We start from the raw sequence: 19,042 nt of genomic DNA, 5'->3' as shown, positions 1-19,042 counted from the left end.
ATAGAGATAAAGGGGATAAGAAGGATTTCTTTCCTGAGACAACTATTTTTAACATCTGAGAAAAAAAATCACAAGAAGAATTCTTGAAATACTATGGCTGGTCTTTTTTTGTAGTAGCAAGGAACTTCAGACTACCTGCCCATCAACTGGATAATGAATGAACAAATCGTTGTATATGAAGTATTATTGTTCTTTAAGGAATAATGAAAGCAACAGTTTAATAGAAAGTTTGAAAACTTGAATGTAATTATCCAGAGCAGAGCAAATTGAATCAGAACAATTTACACAGTGACAATTTACCCAGATAAATAATTTTGAAAGATTTTAAGATCCCTAATAATGCAATGACCAAGCCTGATTCTAGAGAGTAAGCAAGTGCTTATGGGAAAAGAGGTTTCTCCAGTTTAGTGAAGAAATGTTTAATAAACAGTGATGGATTCTTAGAGCTAATTGATTAATGAGACATGTTTTACATTTTTAGTCACAATTACAAAGATATCAGAGCATGCTTGCCTTAAAATCCAAAATGAAAATGTATTTTTAAAAATGGACCAGTAAAATCTACTGGTTACCTCACAACGAAAGATGGTTACCTCATTAACAATAACTTTTTAGGCCACTAAAAATAACTAATTTCCCTCCCCCAAAAAACTGTTGTTTGGCTATAATTTCCTTCATTTTGTACATGTGAAGTTGACTTTTTTGGATACTCAAATGCAAGACTTTATAGTGATCACCTTTAAATAATATTATTAAAGTCATCCCAGTATTCTAGCCTGTCAATATTTTTTTGGATCCTGATGCTACTATCATTCAGTATACAAACTATATCTCCTAGCTTTGTATCATCTGCAAATTTGGTGAGTATACCATCTATATATTTATTCAAGTAATTGACAAAAAACATTAATTAACAATATGGCAAAAATCCTAACATATTCCACTAAAGATTCTTTGCTATACTGACACTGAATTATGAATAAGTATTTGAAATTCTGAGTTAGGAATTCTGCACCTCTTGATCTTCTGTCTAAAAATAGTTTGCAATACTTTATCAAAAACTTTGTTAAATTTTAGGTAAACTATACCATAGCATTCCTGTAATCACACAAATAAAGGAAATTAAGTTAATGTGGCATGACTTGAACTTGCTGAAACCATGCTGGCTCTTTGCAGTCTCCACTTCTTTCTTTAGATGTTTTCAACTATCTCTTTATTGATATGTTTAGAATTTCCCCTGGAATTGAAATTAATTTCATGGAATTATAGTTTCTTACATCATAATATTCCACTCATGTAATTGATAAAATACTGTTCTTGGAGTCAGGAAGACCTGAGTTCAAATATTGCTCCCAGACATTTGCTAGTCATGTAACTCTGGGCAGATAACTTAATTTCTCTTCAGTTTCCTTATGTATAAAATAGAGATAATTATAGTACCTAATTTGTAGTGTTGCAAAAATTAAATGAAATATGTGCAATATGCTTTGTAGACTTTAAAGTTAAATGAAATAGATGTAATATGCTTTGTAAACTTGAAAGTATCATATAAATGTTAGTTATTATAAAAGATCAATAAAATTTGTTTTAAAAATGTTAACAATTCCATTCATCTACCACAATTTGTTCAGTCATTATCAAATCAAAGGGCAATCTAACACCAACCAGTTTGTGTTACTACAAAAAAGTACTTGTATGATCATTTTGATACCTATGAGATCTTCCCCTCTCCACTTTAAGATATATACCCTCAGGACTGGGATCTTTGAGTATTATAGTGACTTAAAGTATAATCCCAACTTTCTTTTCCAGATGATAGTTCCATCAGATATAGCAACAGAAGTGTAGAGGCTAGTCTACCGAGAGAATTTGGAAAGTCTCAGTTTTTCTGACTAAGCCAAAGGTGGGAGAAGTGGGTAAATATAGCTCAAAAGTTAAGGTGTCTCCCCCCTCTCCCCAGTTATGAAAGGCAGAATTGACACTAAATTCAAAGATTCTGTGTGAATGGTTGAATTGGTGCTGTTGTTTTTATTTGAAAAAAAATCATTGTCATTAAAAAGCATTAATTCCATGTACTTCAATTTTGCTTAGGTACTATACAGAGTTACACATCCAGGTCCTTCTCTTGGCCACCAAGAACCTCAAGGGTAAAGGAAGTACAGATGTGACATTTTGTGTATAGGACATTTGGTAGTTGGAGCTGTGCAGTAGTGGCACTGCAGAGCAATGAGACCTTAGCTTAAAAAGGCCAAAGTGTGCTTCTGCCTCTGAGGTCATCTTCAGTCTTCCTGACTTACATCTTGCCATTGGACTCTGATGACTCTGGAGGAGAGAGTGGGGAGATGACTTTGCATAGCTCTGCCTTATTTAAATCCAATTCTCTGCAAGACAAGACATCACCCTCCTGATATCATTGGTCCGCTTTGAGAATGAAGGACAAACAACAACAGCAATTGTAGAGCAAAAAGTTCAAACCAGCTTATTAGTAACCTAGATGTCACTATATTAATTATCCAGCCAGGAGGTGCAATATCCAAGTTGTCCACCAGGTGGTGGTCTTCTTGAGCTACCAATTCAGAAACCATCTCAGTTCCTCTCTTGCACATATACCTTCAGTGGTTTTTCTAAAGGCTTCAATATTCTCTACCGGACACCAGAGGGCGCTCAGCCTGCAAATGTTAAGATTTTTTCCCCCTATTACCTCCCAGCTTCAAGCAGAAATGCTGTCTCAGTTTGGAATTTAACTAGAGATAATAAGGTAGAGGGATACAGAATACTGAGCAAAATATCAGCAACAGGAAATCTAATCCTAGATCTCTTACTCTGTATTTTGGAATTTCCTCTTTAAGTCATCAACCTCCCTACATTTATAGAACATAATAAGTTTCCACATAGTTTACAGGACATTGGAACTGAAAGGGGGAAAAAAATTCTACATGAATATCTCTGCTCCCAACCATTTCTCAAAGATTTCTCCCATTTTTTCTCCTAGTCTCCTGTGATCCAAAAGGGGAAAGTCTTGTATTAGAGTCATGAAAAAGATTAAGGGAAAAAGTTGCATACCTGGTCCTCCTCTAGCTGTCAGGAACTGTACCAAAAGGAAAGCAGGAAAAGGACAGTGGAAGACAACTCTTTTCTTAACTCTGAAAGGTTGATTTTAATTTCTAAGTTTCTGGATGTTAAGATTTCAGGAGAGTAAATTAATTCTTCTTCTGTTCTGATGAATGGTAAACAAGGGTTTCTGGCTTTGCCAGTTTATTGATCAACCTAATCTCTTAGTGTTATTTCCAAAATTTGGCATCAATTAATTTCGTGCCAACCAGGAACTTTCAACTTCAAGGACAATGGAAGGAAATAGAAGTGTCCATTTCTGGATGTCAACATCCAGATTGCATTCTTTCTATCATATCTATTGGTTTTTTTGAATGTTGCAATTGTTCAATTGCCCAGAATCCCAAGAAGGAGAAAATAGAAATTCTCAGAAACTGGACATGAGATGTCTCATAAATTCTATTTTCCTCTATGGGAATTTTCGGGGCCCTCAGATACCCAGAGAAATGAAATTGTGCTAAAGAAAAATCTATTATAAACACAACAGAATAAAAACATTAAATAAATTATAAACCAGGCTGTGTTTATATAATTCATATAAGAGATAAGTGCATTTATGGATGTGAAGTGGGGGTTGAAAAGGGATAATAGTTATGAAAGTTTCAAGTCTAGCAAAAGCTAGGAAAACTGTCAATTTCTTCTAATCATGGAATCTTCTGATGAAGCAGTATAAGGTGAGCATTAGAGTATTAAAGTTTAATATCAAGGTCAATGAAGATATCTTAATAAAATAATGATTATAATCATGGCTCATTTCCTCAGATCTCTTTTAACCCCTGTTATATGTGACTATTCAGAATTCTCTCCTCAAGGGTAAATCAATTAATCAACATTTATTAAGAGTCTACAATGTTCCAGGCACTGTAGTAAACAGAGAGAATACAAAAAGAGGCAAGACAGTCCCTGCCTTCCAGGAGTTTACAATCAAATGAGGTAGACAACAGGCAAACAAATATATATACATATACAATATTTATACATTACATACAATACTATATACATGTATTTGTAATTAACCTTTAACCTTTGTGCACAGATCTATTTTATTTTAGTTTTCTCTTTTTCCTTGCTAGTCTCCTGGACTAATCCTATGGTCTATATATCTTAATATTCCAATAAATCCCTCCACAAATGTTAGTCTAAATCTATTCATGTCTTTCATGGTATAGGATTTTCATCCATGTTCTCTCATGAATTCATCCCAAGAGGTCCACCCAATATGTTGGGAGCTTGTCTTCCTTGAGCTCTTCTCTAAGCTACTGATGAAGCAGTGGGCATAGCTCTCATTTACTATACAATAATAACAATAACTGGAATTTATGCATCACTATTAGATTCACAAAATGATTTATGTATATTGTCTCATTTAGTCACTTGCAACACTTTTATCTAATTGCATCTTTCATGCCACTTTTTCTGCATAATTATTTGCAATGACTTGCTCCTGCCAGCTCACAACTACCAAGTGTTTCTCCATTGTCCTTTGGATAATCCTCAATTTCACTTTTTTTGAAGACAGGAGTATTTAGTTACTTGAAACTACACAAAATCACTGGGATAATATTGGATGGGGGAAGAGATGGGCCTTGGAGATTCGGTTTAGAATTACATCTTATACCAGTATATACAGTAATAAATTCCAAATGAATACGAAACTTGCATATTAATGGTTACATTATTTTTTTAAATTAAAAGTGAATTAGATCAAGTACCTATACTGGCTAGAGGTGATTTCTTAACCAAACAAGCGATAGAGTAAGAAGAGAAATTAGATCAAATTTAGATTACATACAATTAAAAGGCTTTGGCAAGAACAGAACTAAGGCAACTAGGATAAGCATAGAAACTTGATTTGGAAAATATTGCATCAAATCATTCTAATGAATCTAATATTCAAGATATACAAAGAATTAACAAATTTAGAAGACTAAAGTATCATTCCAAAAACTATGAATAAGCAATTCTCAAAAAGACTGAAAAGATTCCTCAACTTAAAAGTAATACAAGAAATAAAAATCAGAACAACTCTAAAGTTTCATTTCAGACTCAACAAATTGATAAAGGTGACAAAAATTGAGATTAGTTAAGGATAGATTATGGAAAAAACAGGAAAACAGATGCACTGTTGGAGCTATATAAAATGGTCCAAGCATTCTGGAGACAATTTGGAATTATATTAAGGGAGTGACTAAAATGTCCATAGTATTTTGATTCCATTGATGGCATATTTTCTAAAGGAGGTCAAAGATATAAAGAAAGGCCTCACAACATTTATAGAAGTACTTTGTAGTAGCAAAGATCTAGAAACAAAATAAAAAACCCATAATTTGGGGGAATGACTAAATAAATTGTAGTAATGAATGCAATAGAATATTGTTATCAGAAATTACCATTATGAAGAATAAAGTTAGAAACATGGAAAGAGATGATGCCATATGAAGTGAGCATAACCTGGAAAACAACATACCCAATTACTATATTAACATAAGTAGAAAGAATTAAACAAAATAAAAACAAGCTATGTAATTATAATAACTAAGCTTGGTTTTGAAGAAGAGATGAGAAAATATATCTTTTTTTTCTCAAAGAAATTGGGGAATGTAGGTATACAATACTGTACATACTATCAAATTTAGTTGACATATTGATTAATTTGGTTGAATTGGTTTTTTTCCCCTTTCTTTTAAAGCCTTTGTTATGGGATGACTTTTTGGATGAAGGAGAGACTAGGATATATTTAGAAGTGAAGGTGATATAAAAACAAAATATAGGAATTTTTTAATGAGCCATTGTTTAAGGGAAAAGCTTGGGGTTTTTTAAAAACACTGTGTGCAATTTATCAAAGGCAATTCTGTTCAATGTCTACCTCCTGTTCATTCTGGTTTAAATTCATTGTCCATCTGCAACATATGTTCCTAATACATGCACTGATGGACAAGTTCTCTGTGTAATCTATTCAATTGGACATTGGGTAGATAATAGGCAATCTTCACTCACTTGTTTTTTTCTATGCTTATAATTAGGTCAAACTCTTCTGAGTGATGAATTTCATTTAGGAGATTGAAGTATTGCAGCATTTCTTTTTATTTATTTTTTTATTTAATAGCCTTTTATTTACAGGTTATATGTATGGGTAACTTTATAGCATTGACAATTGCCAAACCTCTTGTCCCAATTTTTCCCCTCCTTCTCCCCACCCCCTCCCCCAGATGGCAGGATGACCAGTAGATGTTAAATATATTAAAATATAAATTAGATACACAATAAGTATACATGACCAAAACATTATTTTGCTGTACAAAAAGAATCAGACTCTGAAATATTGTACAATTAGCCTGTGAAGGAAATCAAAAATGCAGGTGGGCAAAAATATAGGGATTGGGAATTCAATGTAATGGTTTTTAGTCATCTCCCAGAGTTCTTTCTCTGGGCGTAGCTGGTTCAGTTCATTACTGCTCCACTGGAAATGATTTGGTTGATCTTATTGCTGAGGATGGCCAGGTCCATCAGAACTGGTCATCATATAGTATTGTTGTTGAAGTGTATAATGATCTCCTGGTCCTGCTCATTTCACTCAGCATCAGTTCGTGTAAGTCTCTCCAGGCCTTTCTGAAATCATCCTGTTGGTCATTTCATACAGAACAATAATATTCCATAATATTCATATACTACAATTTATTCAGCCATTCTCCAACTGATGGACATCCATTCAGTTTCCAGTTTTTAGCCACTACAAAGAGACCTGCCACAAACATTCGTGCACATACAGGTCCCTTTCCCTTCTTTATGATCTCTTTGGGATAAAGCCCAGTAGTAAGTGTTGCAGCATTTCATAAAATCATCTCAATGTCATCCTCAAACAGGAATAGCTAGAAGCCCTTGCCCTCTAGATCTATAATCCTATGATATTTTGGTCATGGGAATCCATGAAAAGTTTGAAGTCTAAGTAGACTTCATCGATGAAAAATTGACTATCAGTTTTGGCAAGCATATATCTACCTGTTGTTATTTTTTTTTTAATCCTTGATTGATATTAATGAGTGGAAGGCTGTCCAATATATTTAGGTTATTATACCTTTCTAGGTGTCTTGTATGACTATTGGCATGACTCTTTGTGACAAATTTAAGGTTTTCTTGGCTTAGATACTGGAACTGTTTGCCATTTACTTCTCTATATCATTTTACAGATGAGGAAACTGAGACAAACAGGGTGAAGTGAATTGTCCAGGGTCATGACTAGTAAATGTTCAAGGCTGGATTTGAACGCAAGCCTAAATTTTCCTGACTCCAACTGGTCACCTAGCTGCCCTCACAGTCTGCATATATATGAATATTTGACAGAGTCAGAAGTGTTTTGTAAAAATAAAGCCTGGGCTTTACTCTTAGCTCTGTTATAAGTAATGGATATCCTGTGTTATTTTGGACAAATCACTTCATCTCTCTGTACCTCTTTCTTTAATTACAAAATAAAAGGGTTGGACTAGATGATCTCCTGTCATTTCCATCTTTAAAGTCCTATTAAAGAACTTTCTCTGGGACTATTAAGTCTCTTCTAGCCCTTTCTGGGCACAGGGAAAGCTTTCAGAAAACTTGGTGTTAACTAGAGATGTAAAGGAGTAGAGGAATGATTTGGATAATGAGATATCATTTCAGGTATAGAACACATTCTCCCTACTCTCTTTCAAGTCCTTATTTCCCAGAATCTGCTTCCTTTGGAATCTGCTACTTCTGGACTCCTACAGTTAGGTCCCTTTTCTTTTCTAAATATCCTTGATATTAAATTGCTATTGGAGATCTACTACTACTTGGTAGCATCAAATTCACTAGTCAGGTCTTATAGTTTTAACTATCCTTAGCCCTCTTGAAGTTTCAATTCAACCTTGGAAATGCTCCAAACTATGGGGTGACCTCTTCATTACAGTTAATATAATATACTTTAATGGAGACTTCCTAATTTTATTTTCTCTTAGAAAGGAAAAACTCCTCAGAAACTTAATATTAAGAACACGTAGACTTGCCTTCCTTTCTTATTTTTTTTTCTGGTTATACATGTATACTGATTTTTTAAATACACATTTCTTTATGAATCATGTTGGGCTGCCTTCCCTTTCTAGTTAGCAATTCCATTGCTAGACAAAGTTCTGGGTGATATCTTCCAATCTGTATAGTAGATTATTGGTTAGTCTTAAGTCCAATTATACCAATGTTCACACTGCATAATGTCACTTTTGGACATTACTAGATAGGGAGGAGATAAAGACCAGTTATAATCTGGGAAGAGAAGCTGGAGCCTGACAACAGAATTTGAGAAAGAACAAGAAAAAAAGAAGTGAAGAAAAGCTGGGTCATACCATGACAGAAGGCAATCTGGTTTTTGGCCAAAGGCCAAATTGTACTTGGAATATAGCAAATTGTACTTGGAAGCCTAGAATTGTGGGATTTTTCCCAGCCTGCTCCAAGACAGAAAGATGAAAGGGTTCTATGTCTAAATAAAGACTTTGAGACAGTATGTTGAACTTGAAAATCAATCAATTAAATATTTGTTGAACTTCTGTTCCATATCCAGTACTGTGCTAGGCAATGTTAGAAAGACAAAAGCATCATATATGACTCCTAATCTAGTTGGGGAGATAAGATTAACACAGAAAACGGTGAGTAGACAGTGTGTAATAAAACAATAATTCTTGTGGTATAGACTCTATATAACTGCTGTAGGAATTCAGAGAAAAGGAAGATCAGAGATGACTAGAATGATCAGGGAAGGTTTGATGGGAGAGCTGGGACTTGGATGGATAGAATTTATTTTTTTTTAAATTGTTCAGAACTTAACAACAAATAAAATGAGCATTTCCATATAAAAAGTGGAGCAAGTAATGAGGAATATATATCCAACTGTGAATTTCTATTACATGCAGCTTGCTTTTTGCTTTAAATACATAATAAATTTAATAGATTACTTTTAAAGCTATCCTGCTCATACATGTTTCATTCTGAACTTTTGTTCTGCTTACTTTTGAGCATTTTCTTTAAAAATGATTCATTGACCATCTTTTTCTTTCTTTGTTGTTAAATACTATTGATATCCCCTTTTCCCAATCCCCAACTCCACCTCTGGAAAAAAGAAAAGGGGAAAATTAAACATTTGTGGCAATATATAGTTAAAGAAGACAAAATCCATACGTTGGTCATATTAAAAAATGCATGTCTCTTTGTCTTATTCTGCACCTTGAAAATATCAATTTTCTGCCAGGAGGTTGTTAATATGCTTCAGCATAGATCTTCTAATATATGACTGGTCATTTAATTAATCAAATTTCTTATGTTTTTTTAATTGCTTTTCTTTACAATGTTATTAGAGTTATACAAATAGTTCTACTTGATTCATACAAGTTTTTCTGTTCCCTATGTTTCCATGGAACCATCCTTTTCACAATTTCTTATACTACTAATATGCTGCTACCTTCATATATCACAATTTGTTCATCCATTTTCCAATTGATGGATACTCCTTCAGTTTCCGGTTCTTAACTACTACAACAAAACCTGCCATAAATACTTTTGTGGGTCTTTTCATCTTTCTTTTATTTCTTTAAGATACAGGCATATTAGTGGTATTACTGGGTCAAAAGATTATGTAGAGTTTAGTTACTTTTGGAGTATAATTCCAAACTGTTTTCCAGAAAGGGTGGACTAATTTATAGCTCTACTAACAATACCTATCTTCCATCAGCACTTCCAAACATTATCATTTTCTTTTTCTTTCATTTTTGCCAATCTGATGGGTCTTGAAGTGAATTCCAAGCATTGTTCTCTGATTAGTGAGTTTGGACATTTCCCCCCTCACATTGTTGTTGATAACTTTATTTTTTTTTTCCTTTGGGAATTGTCTTTCATTTCACTCTTTAGGAATTTTTTTTGTCCTTATATATTTGAATCAGCTCAATAGGATTTATATAGGAAGAGGGAAGACAGTATTCCACACTAAAGAACAGGGAGGAGAGACTGTCCTGATCTGTGGACACAGTAATAAAAGTTAACGACAATGGGGTGGATTATCCAAGATCTTGAACTTTTAGGGAGAGGGATTTAGACTTGCTTCTTAGAAATGGGGAGGCAGACAAAGCAAATGGATTCAAGTTGGCTTAGTTGTAAGTTTTGTTAGGTAATGATGATGACGATGAATAGCCTTGTCTCAAGTTCTACTAACTATTGTTATAAATGTGACAATGTTGTGATGAATTCTTTTTTTACTGGGTCCTCCTTGGGCAGGCAACGCGTGCTCTTGATCATTTAGGCTTGTTTGGGCCTCAGAAGGAGCTCCATCACCTTCAACAATGCTCTATCTGAAAAGAGAAAAAAATAGCAACAGCTGAGGAAAAAATTGAAGGGGAGATGGGGAGGAAAATAACCTTTGGTGAACTTTAACTTCAAACTTTTTTTTTTTTCAGCTGGGGTTAGGATCAGGGATATTCTAAGATACGCTTGAGACCAAAACCAAAAAAAGGACAAAGAGAAAAGAAGGTAGGGAGGGAAAGATTTCACTAAGAACGGGATGAGAATAATTCGGATTGGGAATAATGGCCACACAGCAGCCTGAGAAAATTTCTCTTATGCCGTTCCATGGCTCCTCTCCTCATTACGCTCTAAACAGAATTAAAAAAAAAAAAAAATTAGTTTTCTTCACGAGGCTCCCTCTAGGGGGATAATCCCCATAGGATGCGCGTTTTATCCAGAAGGGTCTGGTAAGAGCTTTAGACACAGCCAGGTAGTCTATGGCGAAGAGCAGCCTTGTGACCATGTTTCGTACTCTGGCCTACTTAGGGAGAGACGCGCTCGGTCTCACGACCTTTGCAGAAAAGGGTGGAATTAAGATGGAAGTGGAGGCCTTCCGGGGCCCGGGGAGGCCTGCGCCCTCCCCCCCCAGCCTCCCGACCTCCTTTCTCGGGAGGCCCGACCCCCCCAAAGGCCGCTGCCCGTTCTCTCAGGTAGAGGACGGCGGCGTCCTCCCCCCACCCCCTTCCCAGAAATGGGATGGAGCCCGGGTCTCCGGCTTCCTAGTTTCGCTTCTGCTCCTCTGGAGCCCTTGTGTCCCAGTTCCCTGAATCTCCGGGGCTCTAGGGGGCCTCGGGGGCAGCATTCCCGGCGTCAGCTTCTCCTCTCCGCTTCCATCTCCCTGGAATTTTCCACTGCAGCTGCTTCGGCTCCCAGACACCCCTCCCTGGGCAAAAATCCCAGCCCCCTCCGCCCCTTCCCCAATCACACCCCATTCCCATTCCCGCCCCAGGGGCCCAGCCCACACCCTACAGCTCTCCCAGACAGCCCCACTTGGAGAAAGGGGGACTAAAACTCCTTATGGGGGATCGAGAGAAGGGGTCCTTAATCAGGGGTGTGCTTTGGGGCTGTAAGAAGCGGGTAAATGGGGGGCCAAAGCCCCCAAGGGGTTGGAGAGGAGGGGGGAGGGGGACTGGCCCCGCTCACATACCCATATAAGGCAGGGCAAGCGGATGGGTACCGGGATTGGCTGATTCAAATGAGCATTCCACCTGGCAACAGTGTTCCCATTGGCTCTTGGGAAAAATTGGAGGAAGGTGGATGGAGGGTGGTGGAAGGTGGTGGGAGGGCGGGGGGCGGGAGAGATAGGGTGGAGGTGACCAGAGTGTGTGGCGGGGTGGTTACCCGGGCAACCGGGGTAAGAACCCAGCAGGGTGTCCGAGACTGCGGGCGGGGCTGGGAGGCGGGGAAGGGGGGACTGGAGGCGGGCGGCAGGAGGGAGAGGATAGAAGACTGACAGGGAGAGGGTGCGAGGAACTGGGAGACAAGGAGAACGAGATGGAGAGGGGAGAAGAGAGAGTGATGGATTTAGGGAGAGAAAGAAAAGGGAAAAGGATGGTAAGAATAGAAAGAAAATTAAGAGAAACGATTGAGAAAGGCTTAGTAGCCAGGTGGGCAGACTTAAGCAGAGCTGGGACAGACAGACAGACATTCTAAGGGCAAAGAAAGATCAAGGGAGACTGGCATAGGTAAAAAGGAGAGACGCGGAAGAAAAGATGGAGAAAGGAGGAGAGCCCAAAGATAAAATGAGGGAAGAATAGGAGAGAGAGATCCGCGGATGATTTATTTCCACACACAATAAATATTAATGATAGTTGTTTATTAGAATTAACAACATAGTGATTACTAATCATTGTAATAACATTAAAACTTTATTCAAGTGAAAATAATAAAGAAAAATTACGACGAAAATAATGGTAGAAAACACAAGGATAAACAAGCACATAAAACTTCCTCCCCTAAATCCCGGATCATGAACCTTTTCTCCCCTCTATAAGCATACTCTCAGCTTCTTCTAACTCGATAGCTTGAGTTTGAGCACTTTCCTAATTCTAAATATTCTGATGAGACTGGGAATATTTAAGGTTGACTGAGATGGGATGAGATTAGAATCCAAAAACAAGAGTCATCGATTCAAGTAGAGATGGAGAAAGAATGAGGAAAAGAGAAACGATAAGACTATAGAGTTAAGACTGTTGAGAGAAAGGGGAGCTATTTGGAAAGAGATACTTCGTTTTATCAAGTGAGATTTATGAAGAATTTAGCACAGTGCTTGGAACATAATAGGCCCTTAATAAATACCGATTTCTTCTAGAAGTGGGAGAGGGGAAAGAAAAGGTAAGGAAAAAATTAAGCAGAATGGAGGGAAATAGCTGAGATTGAGAAGGTCCAGATGATGTAGTCAAATAAAACAGAAAGCAGCTAAGTGCTGCCTGGATAAAGCAAAGATGGGTAGAGAATTTAAAGAATGAGGGGAGAGGTGGATAGGGAAAGAAAGAAAGGATTTCAGAGAAGGTTAAGTGATGAAATGACATGAAAGGATGGAGAGAAGATGAAATGCAAGTAAAAGTCAAGTTTCAAGTGGTATAGTAAGGGGGGAGCAAAAGAAGAGGTGAGTACAAAGAACTAGACAAAGAGAAGATTAATTGAGAAGAAAAAGGAGATAGGAAGATGGGAAAAAAGCAGAGGTTCATGAAAAAGAGGATCTGGGTGTTCCTCAAAGCAAGAATGAAGTAAATAAAGCTAGGATCGCAAACTCCAGTCGCTCCTCAGCTAAAAGGGTGAACCGTCCTTCCCTTTATCTTCCTCCCCCAAAGGTACCAATGGAAAAGAGTGGGGATAGGGAGGGAAGGCCAGGCTCAGAAAGTTAAGTTTGGGAAAAGCTCTTTGCTCCTCTGTTCTCAGGCCTTTGATCCCTTGCCATAGCAGTCAAATACTTGCCTTGTTCTTCTCACCCGCCCCGACCTAGCTTGGCTCTGGGGACCTCTCTTCTAAAGCTTTTTGGGTGGTAATAATATCAACAATGACAAGTCACGTATCAATGTCAGCACTTCAAGGTTTGCAAAGCACTTTACTTTGATGATCTCATTTGATAATGTATTGATTTGAATACTTTTTGTTCAAATTATTGAAAATGGAAGATATTCTCCCGGTTAACGTTTGATATATTTGAAACGAAAGGTTGTCGCGTCCTCTGGCCTTCTCTTAGTCCGTTGCTGAAGAACTGCCTCCGAAATCCAAATCCGAAATCTGGAGAGAGCCCACCTAACAGGAGCCCCACCCCTTCTCACTCCACTCCTTTTTCTCCTTTCCCTTCATTCCCTCGGCTTCATCCTTTCTCCACTTTCAGTCTCCGCTCGCTCTCTCTGTGTGACTTTTGACTCTTTGTCTCTCCCTGCCTTCTCCTTTTATCCTTCTCTCCCGCTCCCCTCCGTCTTGTGTCTCTTCTTTCCCAGTGCGTCGGTCTTGTCTCTCGATTTCTTCTTTCTCCGTCCCTCTCCCCTCTCCTCCTCCTCCCCTTATTTCCATCCTCCTATCCCCACCTCTCCAACCTCCTCTTACATCTCCCTCCCCTCCCCTTTCCTTTCCTAGCCTTGCCTTCCCTTTCCTCCCCTCTCCTCCCAGCTCCCGCCTGCCCCACCCCTGGGAAGCCCCTCCCGTCGGGCAGCGCCGCCTTATAAGCGGGTTCCCTGGCCGTGGGCGGCAGCGGCTGGTCGGCGGCGGCTCTGCTGGTGCGGGGGCGACGAGCTTGGGGACCTGGGGACCGAAAGCCGTGCACCTGCGGGCTGAAGGAAGGACAGCTCCCTGCGGGTCTCCGGGCAGACCCTCCCCCGCCCCACCCCGCTCTCCGTCCTCGTTCGGGGGTCGGAGCTTGCAGAGCGCGCAGTCGCCGCCACCGGACACCCCCCCCGGCCGTCCAGGGGCTCCCTTTTCCCGGGATCCGGGACCCCGGCTCCCTGCCCGCCCCGGCCCCGGCACCATGTCGGAGAAGAGCGTGGAGACAGCGCCTGAGCTCAGCGCCAAGGTACTGGGGGCGCGGGGAGCTGAGCGCCGTCACCTCGGGTCCGCGGATCCGCCGCCTCCGCGCGCCCTCCGCCGCCCCCTCCCTCCGCCCGCGCCCCGCGCCGCCTCTCCCCTTCCCCGAACAGCCTCCGGATCGTGCCGTGGGCACCCTCCCCCGCCGCCCGCCCGGGAGCCTGGCTCTCCCTACCCCGGGTCCCCTCGGCTCCCGCCAGCGCCCTCTAGCTTCTCCGTCCGCCGCCGCTGGGCTGCCGGGCCAGCCGGAGACCCCCACGTCCCCGCTTGCCTCCCCGGCCGCCCCTCCTTGACCTGGCCCACGTCCCCGCTTGCCTCCCCGGCCGCCCCTCCTTGACCTGGCCCACGTCCCCGCTTGCCTCCCCGGCCGCCCCTCCTTGACCTGGCCGTTTTCTCCTGCGTGCCCCCGCTCTTTCTCACTTCTCCCTTCACCTCGCGTCCGGCTCCTTAGTGTCCGCTCTTCTTGGCCCGTCCTCGCCGTGACTCCCGGTAGGAGGTTTGCGCCCCACTCACGGGTCAGGAGCCTCGAGGGGCCGCTCCCCCCGCCCCCCTCCCGGCGCGACCCTCCGTTTCTTCCTTCCAGAGGCGAAAGCCGCTGCCCGCCGGTGCTCGGCCTCCCCTCCCTCCCCTTCCTTCCGTGCCTCCCGCGGCCGGCCCTCGGCTCTCTCTTCTCGCCCCCCGACCCGCGCCCCTTTGGGAGGGATGCGGGTACCTCGGGCAAGCAGGGAAGAGGGAAGGAGGCGAAATCTGGCTCGCCGTCCCTTCGCCCCTGCCCTGCGTTCCGTGACAGCTTCCTCCCCGCTCTCTGCGGAGCCCGCCGAGTCCTGTCACGGGCTGGTCTGGAAATTAATGGGGCCAAGGTTTAGAGGCTGCGCGCCAAGGACCGGGGACCGGCGAGCCCGAAGAGCCGGGGGTGGAGGCCTCCCTGAGGCTTGGCAGAGAAAAGGAGGCAGAACCAATGGGATCACAGACGGGGGGAGGGAGGAGGGAGGGAGCAAGAGCGTGTGTGTTTCTGTCCTTGGCGTTCGGGGGACTCTGACCAAGCGCCCTACGGGGGGCGGCGCGTGACGGAGTTGGGCGCTTTGTGCACGGCTCGCCCCGGCTTGGGTCCCTCGGCGCGAAGCGAGGGGGGGTCTGCCGGGGTCAGTGGCGGAGCGTGTCGGGACGCACCGAAGGCCGCCGCGGGTTACGGTGGAAAGAACTCCGAGCTGGGAAGGAGCGCAAGAGTCCGGCTTGCGTCTCCGCTCGCTCCCTGGCTGGGTGACCTTGGCCCCGGCGGCCCCCCCGGAGCCAGGAACGGGAAGAAGTTGGAGTAGCTCTCAGCGGCGCGCGAAGCCGCGAATCTGGGATTCCGGAGCCGCGGCGGGGCCGGGGGCGGGGAGGGGGCGGAGAGGTCATGAATGCACAGTGTCTTTGTTGTGCTGTTTGTGGGCTCGGCGCGCAGCGTGTGAAGATGCCCAAACACCGGGCCATGTGTCTCTGTGTATGCTCTAGCCTGGGTGCTTCTCTTTGGTTCTGTGTGTGTGTCTGAATCAGTGTCTGTCTGTGTCAGTGTTTGGGCGCAAGTGTGTAAATGAGGCCAGAGAACGCTTGGCACGGAGAAAGCTTAGTAGCACTAGGGCCTTTTACCCCTCTTGGGGGGAGGGAAAAAAAAAAAAGCCAGGGACAGACAGTGACCAAGCCAGGCAGGGGTGACAGGAGGAGAGGACTCGGCCCGATGGACTTTGGCCTCCTCTGGCACTCGGCAGCGCTTTCCCCCCTTCCTTCCTCCCTTATCTCCCCTGACCCAGATGGGAAACTCGGACCATAGCCTAAAGAGCTCAGGGCCTCCCAGCGAAATAGTGCCAGAGCGCCTGGACCAGAATCTCAGCTTTCTGACACTAGGATGAAAGACCGACCCTGTCCCCAGGGAGAAGCACAAGAGGTGGAAGCAATGACCTACAGGCCATGTGGCTGGGAAATGGGGGTGAAGAGGCAGGGTTTTAAGGGAGCCAGACTCAAGAACAGAAGGAAAGGGTAGGTGCTTCCTCGTGGAGAGAGGAAGAGAGTCTCTGTAGACCAATCAAATGTAACACTCTCACTAGGCCCCCCTTCTAATCTTCCTTTCAGAATGGGGACATACAGAGTGACCTACTCCTAGACAGAATGAAGTAAACATGTGTGGAGTCTGAAGCACACAGAACCGATCACAGAAAATTAAAGGGGTACAAAAAAAATACCCTCATAGTTCCAAGCGGGTGAGAGGAGGAGGACTTGATGAGTATTCATTCTTACTCTTGTAAAGATAGGAGTCACTTCCCCGGACTTGGAGCTGGGACTGGCCAAAGGCGAGTGCCGAGTCTCTGGGGTAAAGAAGACAGTAGGTAATGGAAGTGTGAGCCTAAGCTAGGCTCCCTCCCACCCCCATCTCCATCTGTATTCTTAGACCACCCCAGACTTGTTCCCTGGCCTTGGGCCATAAGCTACCCATCTTTTTATTGCACTATGTCTTCTCTGCATCCTATTCTTTTTTTCCCCCTCCCCTTTTCTTTCCCCATCCCCGTACCCATCCCCCACTTGACCTCCTACCCTCACCCCCCCTTCCCCCAAGAACTTTGCCGAAGGAAGGAGAGACCGGAGTCAGGGAAAGACACTTGACCTTGTGACCCACTTTGGGACCTAGCATATACACAAGTTGGGGCGCTGAGGAGGGCACTAGTGGAGTGCTGCTTCTGGTCGGGTAGAATGTCTAGCGGACTACCCAGCATGAAAAGGAGACACAGAGACAGAGACACAGAGCCACAAAGGAAGAGACCAAAAGGGAGAGAAGCTGGGGGAGGCTGTGAGGTGGGGGGGGGGGGTTTAGAGGGGATCGATGCTCAAGAGAAAACATGCAGATAGAGGCCCCAGAGGTAGACAAAAGGCGGAGGGGTGGGCAGTGGGAGGGGGCCGGGCGGAGGAGGAGGGACATTGGGAGGGGGTGGGGCATTAAGGGCCAGAGCAGATGGAGGGGATTTGCTTTGCTGAGCTGAGCTTTTCAGCCACTCAAAGGGGGGGTAGGGGGTGGGGGTGGGGGCGTTCAGGGAGGTGGCAGTCAGCGAGCCACCAAGGTGACGGTCTTCTGTTTCTTCTCGCTCCCTTTCCCACATTCGGCCTTCCAGGAGGAGTTTATCTAGAGTAAAACTTGGCACCTTTCCTGTCCCACATGAAGGGGCACTGGGTGCTTTGTCACACTGTACTAATGCCCTCTAGGCTTTCTGCTTGAAGTTGGGGGCAAGGGAGAACAGGACAGTGATCTCAAGGCAATTCACTTTTGTGGTAAGACACAGATGATCTGTTTGTTCTCCCTTCCACAGGACCTGAAGGAGAAGAAAGAAAAAGTAGAAGAGAAGACTAGTCGGAAAGAGAGGAAGAAAGACGTGGTAGAGGTACAGAGGGGAGGAGAGGGTGGTGAGCCACTAGAAAACCCTAGTACCCTTGGGGGAGCTATTGCCCGAGAAACCTTTTTATCTACCCTCCCCCCTTCCCCGGGACTAATCTATTGGGTACATGCCCAACCAATGCGATCTTGTTTTCTGGTACTCATAGGAGGAGGAGAATGGAGCTGAAGAGGAGGAGGAGGAGACTGCAGAGGATGGAGAAGATGATGATGAGGGTGAGGAGGAAGGTGAGATCAAAGAGTGTCGGGGATGATGGGGGTCGATGGAAGTAGAATCAAGTCAGAGTTGAAGAGCTGAAGCAAGGGTCAGGGGTAACTTCCAGTGGTCTCTGGAGATGACCTTTGCCCCTCCACAGTGACCAATTTCTGGCTTCACAGATGAGGAAGAAGAGGAAGATGATGACGAAGGGCCCGCACTGAAGAGAGCTGCTGAGGATGAGGTTGGGGCTGGGTCCAGGGATTGGAGGGGGAAATGACAGATCCTGGGGCCCTTTTCAAGTCTAAACCAAGATTCTCTAGAGTATGGGACAGAGCTGGGACTAGAAGGAAATCCTGCTTCTTTTGCATTCATGTAGATCCTTTTTCCCTCTGCAGGATGAAGCCGATCCTAAAAGGCAGAAGACAGAAAACGGGGCATCGGTGTGAGCCTCAGTCATCTGGGCTGAGGGTGGGGAGGACCCCATGGGCCTGGAAGTGAGATGGGGAGGGATAAGTGCAGCGGCCTTTCACCTGGCTCCCTGTTCTGGATTCCTCCCCAGAGCTGTCCCCCTCCTATTCTCCCCAGCCTTCTTACTGTTCCCTTTCCAGGTATTCCAATTTTTACCTCTCCATTCCTTCACCTCCTGAACATTCCCCATCCCTGAGCTTCCCAACTGATCCCCAGACTACTCTTCTTTTCCATATCCTCATATCTCTTCCCATCCCCCAGGTGATTCTTCAAAATCCAATTCTACCCCTTTCCACATTCCTAAATCTCCCCTTCTGCCTTCTCTCCCACTCTCCCTGCCTGATCCCTGGATCTCCCTCAGATTCCCCACCCCCTCACAGCACCAGGCTGGGGTTGGGGCTGAGCCCCACAGCTGCCCCCTCTCCCCTTTATCCTTTTTGTATAATTTAATAAAGAAATGGTCGCGCTTCTGTTTTTAA

General features: G+C 43.5%; 1 protein-coding gene across 1 annotated transcript; it reads left to right on the top strand.

Moving 5' to 3' along the window:
- The first annotated feature begins 13,170 nt into the window (after positions 1-13,170).
- On the top strand, positions 13,171-19,042 carry PTMS (parathymosin). The gene is made up of 6 exons (XM_031940192.1): positions 13,171-13,175; positions 14,068-14,467; positions 17,814-17,885; positions 18,046-18,124; positions 18,275-18,336; positions 18,491-19,042. The coding sequence occupies exons 1-6, from the start codon at positions 13,171-13,173 to the stop codon at positions 18,539-18,541; spliced, it is 669 nt and encodes a 222-aa protein (XP_031796052.1). The 3' UTR covers positions 18,542-19,042.

The sequence above is a fragment of the Sarcophilus harrisii genome, chromosome 5, assembly GCF_902635505.1.
Source record: "Sarcophilus harrisii chromosome 5, mSarHar1.11, whole genome shotgun sequence".
NCBI lineage: Eukaryota > Metazoa > Chordata > Mammalia > Dasyuromorphia > Dasyuridae > Sarcophilus > Sarcophilus harrisii.
The sequence above is the reverse complement of the archived record's forward strand: the minus strand, read 5'-3'. Positions and strand labels throughout refer to the sequence as shown.

Bases quoted from the DNA above. Each gene is read 5' to 3' on its own strand.
- PTMS (XM_031940192.1), top strand. The intron at 18,125-18,274 runs GTGAGATCAAAG...CTGGCTTCACAG, and splicing joins TGATGAGGGTGAGGAGGAAG to ATGAGGAAGAAGAGGAAGAT. The intron at 18,337-18,490 runs GTTGGGGCTGGG...TTCCCTCTGCAG, and splicing joins AGAGAGCTGCTGAGGATGAG to GATGAAGCCGATCCTAAAAG.